This window comes from Gracilinanus agilis, chromosome 2 (genome assembly GCF_016433145.1).
Source record: "Gracilinanus agilis isolate LMUSP501 chromosome 2, AgileGrace, whole genome shotgun sequence".
Taxonomy (NCBI): Eukaryota; Metazoa; Chordata; class Mammalia; order Didelphimorphia; family Didelphidae; genus Gracilinanus; species Gracilinanus agilis.
Window position 1 is genome coordinate 453,199,842 of NC_058131.1, and position 15,947 is coordinate 453,215,788.

A 15,947-nucleotide genomic window follows, 5' to 3' on the forward strand; every position below is an offset into this window, starting at 1 on the left:
AGAGGATAATGTCAAAGAATTTTGAGATCAAGAGGAGACTAAAGAGCTCATGTTAAATGGTCTCAATTTGCTTCTAAGTAAGAGCTGACATCTTCAGCTGAGAAGGAAGGAGAAAGATGTGTAAGTGTGCCTTAAGGACAAAAGGTCTAGATTAGTCTCTGTGGGGCAGAGAATAGGGAGTTAATTAGGAAGTAACAAAAGGACTGCCTTACTGCAGAGAGGCAGTTAAAGCTGGAAAACATGAATTTATAGAGCACCCAAATCAACATAGTTTCATGTCTTCTACCAATTCTGTTCAGCAGAAGAGGAAGAAGCAGATTAGTGTAATGCAAGAATGGGGCATAGCAAGATATGAGAGGTGATTAAACAAGAGAATAAGCAATTCAGAAATAGATGACAATATAGAACACTGAAATTGATTAACTTTATGGTTCATATGGGGGGGGGGAAGGAAAGTGAAGTCAGAGCAAGGGTAATGAAAGGCCTGAAACAGTGGTAAGGAGAGAGATGGAAAGATAAAAAGTTCAAAGAGAGGAATGTCAGAATTTTTGTAGATTATAATGAGCCCTAGGGTGTGATGATCCTTTTGTTTGACTAAATTTTAGTGCATGGGTAGGATATAATAGGATTTTTCAGAAAATAAGTAAGTGTTTAAGAAGTTTGAAGGAGCATTAACAGGGATAAGGTCCCCTAATGTAAGGATAGGAGCTGAGGAGGAAAAGAAGATAGTGAAATGAGTGCTGAACTCCTTGAGAAAGGACTGGGAATGATCTAGCCTGGGACACAATATGTTTTTAATTAGGTGAAAATTTTTAATCAAGTGAGCTTTAAAGGGGAGTCCCTTGAGTGTTGTTGGCAAAGGGGAGAAGTCCAGAAGTGGCAATGGAAAAGCAAAAGATTCTGATTTTAGGAGAAAGAAAGAGGAGAGAGGGAGGAAGAGAGGGAGAGACAGAGAGAAAGAAGAGGGAATGTGTGTGTGGTAAATAAAGGTAAAGTCAGTGGTAGAGATGACAGTCAGGGATATAATGTCATCTGGGGGAAGCCAGGTCTTGGGGAAAGCAAGAAGATGAAAGGAGTGTGAGAGAAGGAATGAAGGGAAATTGCTAACCTTAAGAAGAAACATGGATAGCCTTTTTTTCCTATATTAGGTGGTACATTTAATTTCACAGCCTCAATAGAGATGGTCATGCCCTAAACTCTCAAATGCTGATTCCAAAGGGAGCTACTGGAAAGGGAAAAGATAATACAGATGCTTTTACATTTTTCAACATACACCAAGCAGGATGAGAGAAAAGACAACCCGTGAAAGACTAGTAAACTAAAGGACATTTAGAGAAAAGGAAGAGGAAAAAGCTCTATCAAGAAGCCAATAGCAATGGAGACCCTTGAGACTTCTATAATCTTTCTTCCTTAGCAATCCAAAAAAAAGATGAGACCTATTCAAATCTCATTGCCCTAAAATGCCAGTGTTCTCCCTCCCAAACTACTTTGCATTTATTTATATTTATGCTGTATATATTTCCCAGTGGAATAGAAACTCATTGCAAATAAGGTTTCATATTTTTTTTGTATTTGTATACTCCTCTAAAACCTTGAATGGTGTTCTGGCACATAGTAGGCATTTAATGAATGAATAAGTGGTCATTTGAAATAGAAGATACTTTAGCCTTACAATTAAGTCTGTCAAGCTCAGAGGTCAAGAAAGTTGCTTAGAAAGTATAGCTGGAAGTCTTCAGGGGACATTCTATCACTTTGGAAAGAAGAACGGACCTGGGATTTCATTGGTAATACAAAGAACTTTGGTGTAGAAAATCCCCTTCAGTGCTGCAAACTGGCAAATAGTTTATAAATTATAGCATAGGTTCTGAACTAGGAATCCATGAACTTTAAAAAAAATACTTTGATAATTATAATTCAATATATTTGGTTTCCATATAGCCTATGTATTTATTTTATGCATTTAAAAAACATTATTTTGAGGAATCCATAGTCAGGTGGTGCAGTAGATAGAGCACTGGGCATGAAGTCAGGAAGACCTAAGTTCAAATATGGCCTGAGGTACTTACTAGTTCTGTGATCCTGGGCAAGTCACTTAACCCTGTTTGCCTCAGTTTCCCCATCTGTAAAATGGAATGGAGAAGGAAATGGCAAACCATTTCAGTATCTTTGCCAAGAAAATCCTAAATGGAATCACAAAGAGTTGGACAAGGCTAAAAACACTGAACAACACAACAACTTTGATCTCGGAGATAGAATGAAATAATATATGTAAAGTGCATATCACTCACAGTGTTTAGTGCAGGGATTGGCAACCTTTTTGGCCGTGAGACCCATAAACGCCACATTTTTTAAAATGTAATTTCGTGAGAGCCGTACAGTGCTCACAGTGCATGCTCCTGTAACAGTGCGCGCTCCTGTAACAGCGCCTGAAAAAAAATTGATTTTATGGCTCCTGCAGAAAGAGCCGTATCTGGCACTCAAAAGAGCCAGATATGGCTCAAGAGCCATACATTGCCGACCCCTGGTTTAGTGAATAGTGGTCACTTAATAACTGTTTATTCCCTTATAAAAAACTAGCCTAAGGAAATGGTTGCTTAAAGTGATAGCAAATTTCAACACAGTGATAAATCTTGTGACTAGTTCTATCCCCTCCTCAGATATTGAACTATGTGTTTTTACCAATTGACCTGCAGAGGTGCTGCTTCTGCCATATTACTGCCTCTTAATTTCACTCAAGCCTCATGTTTCAAGGTCTAGAACAGTGTCACCAATCATGTGAAACTGTACTAGCTAGTAATGAGGATGATTGTAATCAATATATATATGCAAAATGGGAAAAAAATTACTTACTGAGCAATGGATGGATAAATAGTAACACATTTGTTTTAAACCAGTACAAACTGCACTTTCTACAGAGAGTATTCAGTTTAGTTTCCTATTTTCTCATAGGTCTACTTCAAATAAACTAGCTAATTCCATTCCTTCCTCAATATTAACATCACCGTTATTTCAAGACATAAAATTTGTGCTGCAAAGTACACAAGTTTTTATGTTGACATTAGCTGAAGAGTAAAAAGAGGAAAGGTAGACAACAGGATAATGCTGATAGTCTGTTGAGTCCAAAAGTTGGTCTATTTGGGAAAGAAATTGGTGGTTCTAGGGAAAGAAGGTGGTGAATTCAATTTCCATGTGAAATGAAAGAATGATAAATATTGCTTATTAAGGGGATCTTAAGTATCTTTTCCCTAAGAGGGACAGTATCTTTTCCCTAAGGGGGACTTAAAAGGCATCATTTGTATATGAGTCACATTATCTGAAACAAGATCTACCTAGTTTATACAGTAAAGAATGAATTAAATAATGAGAAATAATTACCTCTATACTCATTGTGAATAAGAAAAGACTAATTCCCAAAAACTGTAATTATTCCATTATGGTAATTTTTTATTATTTTTCCAAGGCAGAAACTTTTTTCTTAGAGATTTGGGAATCTTTACAAACTCTAATAGAGATTCTTTGTTTTCTTACAAACTAGACATATGGGAAAAATAGAAATAGAAGGTAGCATGCTGAGGTAAATCATAAAGTAACTTAAAAATAATACTTGCAAAAATTATTAAGGCACTAAGGGAGAGAAACAGAGGGAGAATTACACACATAGACACATATCAAAGAGAGAAAAGCTATGTTTAGAGGCAATCCAATGTGTTTCTTATTCCCTCTTCAATCCAGTACACAAAATGTTTAAATTAATTTAAATATTTTAACTGACAATCATAATTTGAAATGAGAAATATATGACCATACCTTGGGATTAAAAGTACTTAGAGCCACTTCTTCACAGTTACTCCGATAATCCATAAGGAATTATCCAAGAACTAACTGAAGAACAATTTATTAATAAGCTGCCTTCCCCATTTGGGTTAGGTAACATTCATTCAATTGCTTTAAGATATTGGACACATAATCATGTTATTCGATCTGTCCACAGGGGAAGGTAATTGGTCTTATATAAAGAAATGGTGCCAACAGAGATGGAACTGTGCTTTTCCCACAAAACCAATCCTACTTATTACTTTTTCCATTCTTATCTTTTCTACGTATACTTAACTATACATTTTCTTCACTTATTTGGCTGGTGTGGGTTTTAAAAATATACTGGTTCAAACCTTTCCTGTAAATTTGAGGAGAGAACTAGAAGACTGTGGGAAGACACGAGAAGCAGGCATTTACCCCCTAATGTCACCTAATAGTCCATTTGTAAGATTACTCTCCTAATGCTGTCTAAATGCCCCCCCCCCAAAATTAAAGCATGCAAAAAGGTGCCTGGGGGGCAGCTGGGTAGCTCAGTGGATTGAGAGCCAGGCCTAGAGACAGGAGGTCCTAGGTTCAAATCCGGCCTCAGACACTTCCCAGCTGTGTGACCCTGGGCAAGTCACTTGACCCCCATTGCCTACCCTTACCACTCTTCCACCTATAAATCAATACACAGAAGTTAAGGGTTTAAAATAAAAAAAAAAAATTAAAAAAAAAGGTGCCTGGATTTGCTAGACTGCTTGTGTCAATTATTGAATTGGGGAGAAGAGGGGAAATTCTCTCCCTAACATCCTCAAAGCAAAATTTAATAAGCTTCTATGAGGTGGTTGTAGACTCTTGGTAGCTTTGTTCCTTGAACATTTATGTACTGTTCTATTGTGCATTTTCCTCATGTACTGCTATCCATAACATTCATTCAGTACTCACACCAAAAGAACCACATATGAAGTGAATATCTTTACCCATTTTTACTGAAGGGTGAATAAACTGCCTCTTGCATAAAAACCAAATACTGCTTTGGTTAATTAATACTCCTTATTACTTGTCATTCCATTACATTCTATTAGGACCTAGGTCAGAGGACTCCTGCAATATGGTCTTAAAAGTTATAAATGCAGACTCACACTTTCTTGGAAATATGACTTCAAGAAATTGAATTCCCAAATGGAAGAGAGTCAAAAGCAATGGTTATTGCAATTTTATTTTATTTCTTAAAACTATTCAATGACCTAGTTTCACAAACAGTCAAGTTGAGTTGCAGAATTATAGCTAACACCTGGTACTCTCAGTTTATTCATGACCCAGTTAAAAATATAATAATTTGTGCATTATCACACATCTAAGGGTACTTCAGAATTACAGATAACACACTTCAGCTCCAATAGAGTATAATAATCTCCTTGAGGACAGGAAGTATTTTATGACTTGTATCCCAGGGCCATGCATAGTTAGTCCTTAATAAATTTTGGTAGACTTGGCCTGGAGGAAATTGCTAGTTTGGGGGAGAAATGTTTTATGTTCCCCTAAGAATGACTAAGGGAAAAGGAGGCACTATTTCTTTCTTTTCCAAAATGTCCCAGTGGTTTGATGTTGTGTCCTTCAAAGGCCTATTTCTCAAGACCTATTTGCAAACAACGGGAAAAACAAACAAACAGTTCTTCTGTAGGATATAGGAATTGCAGTTCAGAACATGGTAGTAAACACCAGCCATCACATACCTCAGGAACAGAACTAGACTGGACAACATCTGAGAAAAGAAAAATATGAATATCAGCCAGCCTCCTTTTCCTAGCCCAGGTAATCTTACACATCACACGCTCATGTGCCCTTCTCACAACAGCTCAATAGAGCTCAGGGTTTAGTTTTCCATCAGATAATATTTTCAGTTGCAGTCTCAGAAATCATAGAACTGAGAAACCTAGTCCTGCCACTAAAATTTAGGGAAAATCTCTGAATCATTCTTATATGTGTTGCTTCCTCTGATCTGATAGTGAGCTCCTTGAGAGAAGCAACTGTCTCATTTTTCTATTTGTATTTTTAGTACTTAGCACAATGCTTGGCACATAGGAAGCTCTTAAGTGTTTTTTCATCCATCCACTCCCTGGCACTCTTCTTAAGTTCTGACTAATATATCATCCTCCTCAAATTATTCTTGGTTTACATCTGTAAGCACTTTGCCCCAAGGATTTCTAAATATGTGAGCAACTACATAACTAAAGATTTAAGTTATATACGCATTTCCTTTGAACTTCCCATGGGCAGGTTTGGAAATCCTATTCTTTACCCTCATTATAACCTTCTATGTAACCTTAGTACTGCTTTACTAACTTCACTTTCCTCTCTACTACAGAATCCCTTGTCTTCTTAGTCTCTCCACTTGTCCCTGGTTAATCCAAATCTTGGATTACTCCCCCCACCATCTGTCTCCTTCACTCCAACTCACATGGATTGGAATTGTAGGTGGTCACAACAGGGATCACTACAAATACATGTTATTGAGTATAGAATATGAATGTAATGGCATGGATATTGCTGCATTAAAAAAAAAATTAAAAGGGGCGGATTTGGAGAAACCTGAAAAGACTTGTATAAATTGGCACAAAGTGAAATGAACAGAACCAGGAAAACTCTTTATATAAAATCACAACACCTGTAAAGGAAAAGAACTTTAAAAATCTTTAAAAACTCTAATCAATGCACAGACAAATCATAACTCCAAAAGATTAATAAAGAAGTATTCCTACTAGTCCTTGATAGAGGGGGGATACAATAGGTACAGAATAAATTTTCCAGATATGACTACTAACACTATTAAAATTTGCTTTTCTTGGTCATACATAATTTGCTACAGGGGAAAGATTTTATTTGAGGGGGTAGAGAATTTGAAGAGAAGAATGGGGGCAGTGTAAATTTTTTTAAAAGTATCAATGAGCCAAGAAAACAAAAAAAATAAAAGCTGGGCAAAGGTTGGTGCAGCCACATTCAATTCACCTGTGTATATCAGCATATAATAGGGATAGTTCTCTAGATAATCTACTTTTTCTGGCCTTCTTCGTGTATGGAAATATTCATGTTGGTTGATGATTTTCTAAGCATATTTATATTATATATATGTATATATATGTGTATGTATATACACACACACACACATATATATATATATATATATATATATATATATATATACTTCATCTTTCCTTCATGTTAGAGCAAGACAATCCTTTTATCTCTTTCCTAATTGGTCTCTTATCTCATACCCTACAGATGCAATTTGATGTTTCCTCCCTTCAAATCAGTCACACCTACCTTTTCTTCCACTGTTCTCAGCTGCAGACCAAATCTTTCCTTTTAATGAAAGCAAATTGAGGTCACTTGCTGTGAGTTTCCTTCTCAGTTCATCTTAATACCCTTGATATCCTCCCTCCTCCTTTTTCTTCTCCTTTTCTCCAATATCTAATGAAGTGTCCTGCATCCTTGCCAAGTCTAGGAGACTGCCCCTTTCAATTATCTCTTCTTTCTGTCTGGACAGACTTCAAACTCTTTCCCTATATTGGCTCCTTCCCTACAGTCTTCAAACTTGATCGAATCTCCCCTCATCCTTCAAAACAAAACAAAATCCTCTCAAGATATCATCTTTTATCTCATCTTCCTTTTTTAGTCAAATTCCTAAGAATAGCTACCTACATCATTTCTTCTACCTCTACTCCTCTCTTTCAGTTCTTAACCTTTTGCTATCTGCCTTTTGACTTCATCACTCAACTGAGACTTCGATTTCTCTCTTCAAAATTAACAGCAGTACTTTAAAAAAAAAACCTTACCTTCCATTTTCCTTCAGTGTTTAGTGCCTACTAGGGTAGGCAATGAGCAGTTAAGTGTCTTGCCCAAGGTCAGACAGCTAGGAAGTGTCTGAGGTCAGATTTGTACCCAGGAACCAGTCTTTTAATAGCTGAATCTGTTTCTCAAACCCCATCCTCTTTGATCTCTCACTACTTTTGACACTAATGATCACCATATCTCCCTCACTTGCTTGGTTTTTATGCCCCTAGTCTCTCCTGGCTCATCTACCTATTGCCAAATCCTTCTCATCTTCCTTTACTGAACCAACCTCAGTGTGAATCAATCATACTGAGACTTCTGTGGATAAATAAGACTAAGACTTTGTCCTGAGTCTTTTCTCTTCACTCTCCACTCTCTTGGTGACTTCAGCAGCAACCATAGATTTAATTTTTTTGTCTGAAGATGACTCACAGGTATATACAAATATCCAAACCTAGTCTCTCTCTGAGCTTCAGTCCCACATCACAACTCCCCACTGGACATCAATTTGCATGTCCTAGAGATACTTCAACTTCAACATGTCCAAAACAGAATTATCTCTCCCTCCAATCTGACTTCTCTAAAAATTTCCCTAAATCCATCAAGAAAACTATCATTTTTCCAGGCTCCTGATCTTACCTTTTAGTCATCACTCTGCTAACTCTCTAGTCAGCTGGTAAATCTTGCTTGTTTTACCTCTCTAATAACCCTTCTCCTCTGATTCTTCTCTACTATCCTCCATAAAGTCATCACCTTAGTTCAGGCCCTCATCATCTCTTGCCTGCATTATTGCAATGATTTTTTATTTGTTCTTCCTGTCTCAAATTTCTCTACAATTCAACCTCTACAACAGCTATTAAAGTAATTTTCCTCTAGCACAGATCAGGCCATGTTACTCCCCCTTCCCCCTCCACTCAATAAACTCCCTATAGCTTCTAGGATAAAATATTAACACCTTAGTCCTGATCTATCTTTCCAGCCTCATTATCTATTATTTCTCTTCTTGCATTCTACATTCCAGCTAAACTTGCTTTCTCTCACCTGCATTCCCTTGTCTTTCAATTGGTCATCTCCCACGCCTGAAATGTACTTCCTTCTCATCTCCTCCTCAAATTCTCCTCTTTCTTAAAAGTACAGATTTAAATATCATCTTCTACAGAGCCTTTCTTGATCTCCCAACTATAAGTGCCCTTCCTCCCTTAAGTACCTTGAATATATTTTGCATTCATTTCATAAAATTAATTCTGAAAATACTTATATATGCACATGTTGACTCCCCAAAAGAATGGAATCTCCTTGATAGCAGGTTATTTCTTTTTTTGTCTGTATCCACAGTGCCTAGCACATAGTAAGAGCCTTAATAAATGCTTGTTGACTAATTGATTCTTTAAGTGTCTGTGAAGAGAGTGAATTGATTGGTAAGTGTTGAAACATTTGTGCTACACAGAAGGCTACCATCTATATGTTCAGATCTGGATATCATACATAACAGTTTTACCAAAGATAATTAATGATATATTCGTGTCCTTAAACAGATACATAGAAAAGAGTTTAAAGGGTACTTTGGAAAGAGGGGATGGGGATATCAGAGGGGAAAGAAAGCACCATTGCTACTCTTCATTATGAACAAAAGAAGTAAATTTTTTTCTAAAGTATTGATAGTTCCTTGATTGCAAGAACAAGGTAGTACAAGATAGTAGCATAGCCTCTTTCTAAAATAGGATATTCTGGGGCAGCTGGGTAGCTCAGTGGATTGAGAGCCAGGCCTAGAGACTGGAGGTCCTAGCTTCAAATCCAGCCTCAGACACTTCCCAGCTGTGTGACCCTGGGCAAGTCACTTGACCCCCATTGCCCACCCATACCACTCTTCCACCAAGGAGCCAATACACAGAAGTTAAGGGTTTAAAAAAACAAACAAATAAAATAGGATGTTCTGAAGAATGTGTTTCTACCAAGGCAGGCTCTATTATGTCTGCTATACATAAATGATTTAATTAGTCTGGAAGTCAATGGTTAAAAGGATAAATTGACCTATGTTTCCTTTGTCCTGCCACTTTGACTTTAGGGTTCTGAATCAGAAGGGAAATAGTCACATCAGCCCTCTGAAGAGAATACATTGCCACACTTTGAAATTCTTTAAGGATGGGATGGAAACTTGCTGTCACTACTGAGTCCTTGGGAGGCATTCCTCTCTGTCTGACTGACTCTCCTCTCTTTTTAGACTTCTAACTATAAATAAAGTGAGGTAATCTCTTCCAAGTGGGTTCTTATTTTTTCACTCACCTTTCATACCACTACCTTCTTCTTGGAATGTGTTACGAGCAGTAGTCTGATCTTCTAAGTGTTCACTCCCACCACTTCCTGAAGAGGCTACACTGCTTTGTGGAGACAGGGGGGCATGATCGGATGGGATGCACTGGGGTCCTCTAGCACGTAAGTCCTCATGAGACATCCATCCATGTCCTAGAGGCTGGTTTGGCACATTCATGGGTGGGGTAAGGGATACAGATCGTTTCAAAGGGCTGTGATGTGCCTGGCCTGAGAGAACTGGAAAGAAAAAATAAAATGAAACAGGTTATTCCCCCCCCTTTAGTCCTGGTTGCAGAAGAACCCCCGATAACAATTTACCATGGTGGGCAAAACTAATTAATTCTCTTAACTAAAATGATGTTACTGCTGCCAAATGAGAAGACAAAAATTCTAACCTAAAATTCTTTAGGGGGAAAAAGATTGTACCTACAGCAACCTTGATTTTTTTTTACCTTAAAGTATACCTATATCCATCAGGCATTTAATCTTCATCTTTAAATGTTTTGTGTGGTTTTTTTTTAGCTTCCAAATCAAGTTCTTAGAAGCAGGGTCATAATTCAGTTGCAAGTTTAATACACTTGAAAAATAATCATCTGCCCTTAGGGAGTAAGTTATGCCAGGAAATTCTTAAAGATAGTGGATGTCATTTATATTATTAATATCTTAAAAGGAGGGTCAGATGGTAGACTGCCTTTTTCCAAATCTGAACAGCATTAAAAGAAAATTAAGCATGCTCCTCTATTATGGATCTTTTTTTTTTTCAGTCGAAGCCACAGGGACTTGTCAATGAGTAGTGCAGACTGAATGATTGTCTACATTTCTAAATACTACAACTAATATGGGATAAACAGATTGGAAACTGGCAGCTGTGAAAGCACTGATTCTTTCTCCTGTTCCAGCAAATTAATGCCAAACTTACACTGAAAACATTTCCAGGTAACAAGGATGCCATTCAGAACTTATACGCAGCCTTCAGTAAATCCTGAAAGATCCTTACCCACCATGTATTATCCTTGTGTGCACTGCCTGGCAGCTGTTTGTACCCTAGTTTACTGTCTTTTTTGAGAAAACTAGCTTTTTTAAAAAAGGCAACAAAATGCATGCATCCTTTTTATGGAAGGGAGAATTCACAAAAATCTCTCTTTGAGGGATTTTGTTCTTCTGGGTATGCAGCTGAAGAGGCAAGGAGACAGCTTTCAAAAGTAAGACTATTCATAAAATTCTTTTAGCAATTTTCCTGAAGGCAAAGTTTATTTTAATCACTGTTAACACTAATATGGGATTGGGCCACATGCATTTTTTTTCCCACATGCATTTTAAAACATTTTTTTCAGTGCAACAATTTAATTCCCTCTTAGGTTCAACTCTTTTTCCATAGTCTGACTTAGCATTTAATTTCTTTTCTGACATTATTTCCTCTATGTTTATAAAACAAAAAAGATTCTAAATTCATTTGGCTCTATTTTTGTTAATCTGCTCTCATTAATGTCATAGCACACATGTGCATCCATCCACCCAAGAAAATAAAACCCAGCTCAGAATTATTTGGATATTTCTAAATGTCTGAGGAGAAAAATTGTTTGTAGGATGTATTAGGTAGAGGTAGCAATTAGGTGGTTAATGTTGTTAGAATTCAGTTGGCATTAATTAAGCTTCACTTTTTAGAACCTATTTCATGTGATAGCAGGAATTAATATACCTCTTGCCGTTAATTGTTTTTATCCATCCAGATACCTGCTGAAAGGTAGCATTGTGCAATATATTGGTTATATAGATACCTAGGTGAATAGAATGCTGGACTTGAAAACTGGGAAGATCTGAGTTCAAATCCTGCCTCAGCCACATTACTTGCTTGAGTGATCCTGACAGGCAAGCCACTTTCAATTTCCTCATCTGCAAAGTGGAGTTAATAGAATCTACCTTCTGAGCTATTGTGGAGATCAAATGTGATAATGAAATGTAAAGCACGTTACAGACCTTAAAGTGCTATATAAATGCTAGTTATCATTATTGGTATTATTATTATGGGCACACCCAGAAGGATCCTAAACTATTATTTCTTGAGAATTTATTTCTCTAGAAATTGAAACCTACAGGAACTACTAATTTACTATTTTCTCACTTTAGGCTAATGCCCTCAGAGACAAAGATTAAATGGGTCTCAAAATAAGTGACTTATTGCCTAACTCAGGTATGTGTATAGTGGGGGAAAGCAGAGGTGGGGGCAGAGAGGAAATTAACCCTCATATAAGTCTAGGTTTCTATTTCCACCAAATATCCTAGACTATCAGAAATTACTTTCCTAGAAATGGCATTATCATCTGGTTCAATCAGAATTACCAAGAGAGAAAAATGAAAAAAAAAATAGCAAAGTTGGAAAAGCAAGTGAATAGAAAACCAAGAAACTTAGAGAATTCATCTCTTGCCTGTGCTGAGTAGAATTGGGCAGTAAACATAAAATCCACCAACTTTATCAGGTTGTACTATTTACTATTCTTACTATAAATATTTTGGAACATCTAAGGCAGTGATTCCCAAAGTGGGCGCTACCTCCCCACCACCACCTGTGGGTGCTGCAGAGATCCAGGAGGGTAGTGATGGCCACAGGTGCATTTATCTTTCCTATTAATTGTTATTAAAATTTTTTAAATTAATTTCCAGGGGGCTAAGTAATATTTTTTCTGGAAAGGAGGCCAAAAAAGTTTGGGAACCACTGATCTAAGGGATGTTCCCAATGGATAACTAGTATATGACACCCAGAATGCAGAAGTCAATTATTCAGAGCAAAGTGTATGTGTAGCCAGTAAAAAACAGAACACCAAACCAAGAGTAGTGAAGGCTCTGGGAAGGATGGCTGTGGCAGCTAAGTAGCCATCAGTGTCCATAAATATAACATGGTGGTCAGTCATAGTGTGATTTTTTTTGAATGTGAAGGACAATGCTATATATATTGAATGTTTGACTACAAACCAGAACTGGAGAAGCAAATTCAATTTTTCTTTCAGCTAAAATTGCCTGAATTCCTATACTACCTGACCATATTAGTATATCTTACATACATATAACCCTAGAGAAGGTGTCAAATTCCAACACTGATATAGGGGATTAAATGGTACTAAAGGTTTATTTACTTTGAAGAGCTTATAGGGACTTAAAAAATAGAAATCTATATCCTGTATTCATGATATTCTCCTGAATTTGACTGGTTTTAGGGGAAAAGAGAAATTTTGCCTTTGATATCTTCCAAAATCCAAAATTCACCTGAGGGTTGAGGCCTATTTTTCCATTTACTTATTGTTCTGCAAAGGTATGCTGGAACCAGTCAAGAACCAATTGTTAAATTTTCAGTGTAAACAATTACACCTCAATTGGCAAGTGCTAGAATCAGGGCTAGACTTGTTTTGTTGATTTGCCAAGACTTAAGAAAGTGATGTTAATATTGCAAATTTGACTTGAATGTGCCATGTTTACAAATATTTTTTTTCTTCCAGAGAGCTGATGGTTAAAAGATTTGACAGCTTACCCATAGTTAAGAACTTCATCTTTATATCCTAGAAAGAGCTGTAAATGATTTCAAAAGCTGGCACCTAACACAGAAACCTTGTAGGATGTAATCAGCCATAGCAACCAGCCAAAGTGAGTTGGATTAAACTGGTGTTTAGCAGTGAAAAGCTATAATTGGTGCTTTAAACATAGTATATCCCAAGTTTCAATGCACCCAGAAGAAGTTCTATGAAGGAGACCTTATGTCAGAACCTCCAGGATATGATATCATTACCTTTCCATTCCTTACTTTCCTAAGTAAGGATGACAGGATATTATAATGACTGTCCAAAGAAGTCCATCACAGACAGACTGCAACTTTGTGATGCAGGATTAGGTGGAAATGATGGTGGCAAAATCATATGTTGGTATAACTTATTTTATGAGAGTTTTAACTTTACCTATTGTCCTAGTGTCAATATGAAAAGAGGCAACACAATTAAGGGGCAATTAGATAGCTAACAGACTATTGGTTCCCTTTTTCAGAAAGGAATGAATTCAAATGATGACCAAAAAATGTACTTCAAAAGAACCCAAATTCCTTTTGGATAAAGGAAATGGCAATGGGCTTCTGAGAAGCTTTACAAAAGTGCTATTAGGAACTAAAGACAGAATTTTTGAATGCTCTGTTTGTGCTGTGTACATGATTCCAGGGACAAGAAATACTTTAAAGTTGTTTAAAAGTAGTTTTAAATGCTATAGAAGGAAGCATTCATTTTGAAAAATCTTAGCACTCATTGGAAAGAAAAGCACAAATATACAATTTTCCTACCATGGAATTTTATGTTCTATGTCTACTTTGTATGTCTGTGAGAAAAGTATTTCTTAAGATGGGCACAGCAATTGAGAAATCATCCCACAAATTTCCAAAAGGAACAAAATAGTACCTTAAAATTGCTCTTGAAAACCAAAGCTGAATTTTAAGTTATTTATTGATTTAGGTTTAAATAGCTTGTCTTTAGTTTCCAAAAGAGATTCCAGGTACATCTGTATTTCCACTGGGAGACTTCATTTGGCAATGTTTATTCAAATAAACTTTTTATAAAATCATAATACTGAGTAGAGGTCTAGTCTAATAAAAACAAGGGAAAAAATAAATTAGGGAATCTAAATATGCATTTTTTAAAAAGTATCAAAGGTCTCAAGATGAGGGTTCAAAATTATCTTAGCATTCAAGAAATGATACTTCACATTACTCCAATAGTTTCCCTGACCTTAGATAACTTTGTAATGTTTTTTGTGCTGAAATGTTTCCAACAAAGTAGACAAAAATTGGTCGTTTTTCAATTGTCTTAGAAGAATATCTATGTTTGGATTTTGTTCTTTGAAATTCTTTTTCCAGACCATCACAATTCTTTCTATTTCCTTGATTTAGTCTAGATTTTTAATTATTGAAGGAAGAGGTGGGAAAGGACTTGCTCTTTGGTACCCTTCTGGGGACAGCTAGGGATATTAAATACTCTCTACCTCATAATTTGAGAAACAACATGGCTCTTCTCTTTCATTTATCTCCACATAAAAGTATCCAAACCCTAAATTAAATAACTTATTTATACAGCATTGCCAGTTATTTTCCATAAGTGTGTTTCTAGTTAATTAGAATTTATCTTTTTATGCATTTAATTTTAAAATATTCACCACGTTTGATGGCAATTTTCTAAGATATATCATACAGTTAGTTGCCTGTCTTCTTGAACATAATCATATGGAACATCATTTAACTTTTTTGTTGGATAACAATGGTACTATTAGTGTTGTCATTAGTAAGTATTACTATACTTTGCTATAAATAAATAGGTCGTTGTGAGAGCAGTAAGGGATGGATATAATGATATTTGAAGGAGGGAAAGATACTAAATTTGTAGGGGAAATTCTAGGCCTTATTAATACCTAAAAAAGGATAAACAAGAGAACATTAGAATTTTCTAACCTATATATTTATTCTTTCATTCACACAAAATCTTTATTAGAATCAGCTATATATGAATTGAGGATATCCTCAATAAGTATGTTAGTAGACAAGATGCAGGTTTTCACAAGGGATAATCAACACTAGACCAACACCCTTACCATTTCATAATTAATTGAAAGATGCAGAGAATATAGGATCCCATTCTGCTTATCGTTTGTTTATTATAGAAAAAACATCCATTCTATAGAATAAACCTTAGAGATTCTTTTTACAACAGTCCATTCACACAACAAAAGCATTCAAGATTAGTTGGAAGATTTATAAACAAGAATAACCCAGGCCAACAATCTTCTGATAATAAACATTAGGCAATGCCCCAAACAGGGAAATGTGTCCCCTAAAAAGATTTTCACCACTGTCACAGGATGGGAGATCTTGCTCAGAGTTGAAGTTAGAGAAGAATTCCCTATGGATGGTGAGGTTCTTAAGTAGTTCTTATTTACAGATGACCTTGTGTTATTCAAGCAAGTCAACACAGGAGGGCCTCTTG

The 15,947-nt window shown here is 36.3% G+C and overlaps 1 protein-coding gene across 1 annotated transcript in view; it reads right to left on the reverse strand.

Moving 5' to 3' along the window:
• Nucleotides 1-15,947, reverse strand: part of SAMD4A (sterile alpha motif domain containing 4A) — a 314,523-nt gene that overhangs the window by 79,328 nt on the left and 219,248 nt on the right. Inside the window, exon 5 of the mRNA XM_044664788.1 lies at nucleotides 9,916-10,170. Coding sequence (XP_044520723.1) covers nucleotides 9,916-10,170 — 255 coding nt within the window. The remainder of the gene's footprint in view (nucleotides 1-9,915; nucleotides 10,171-15,947) is intronic.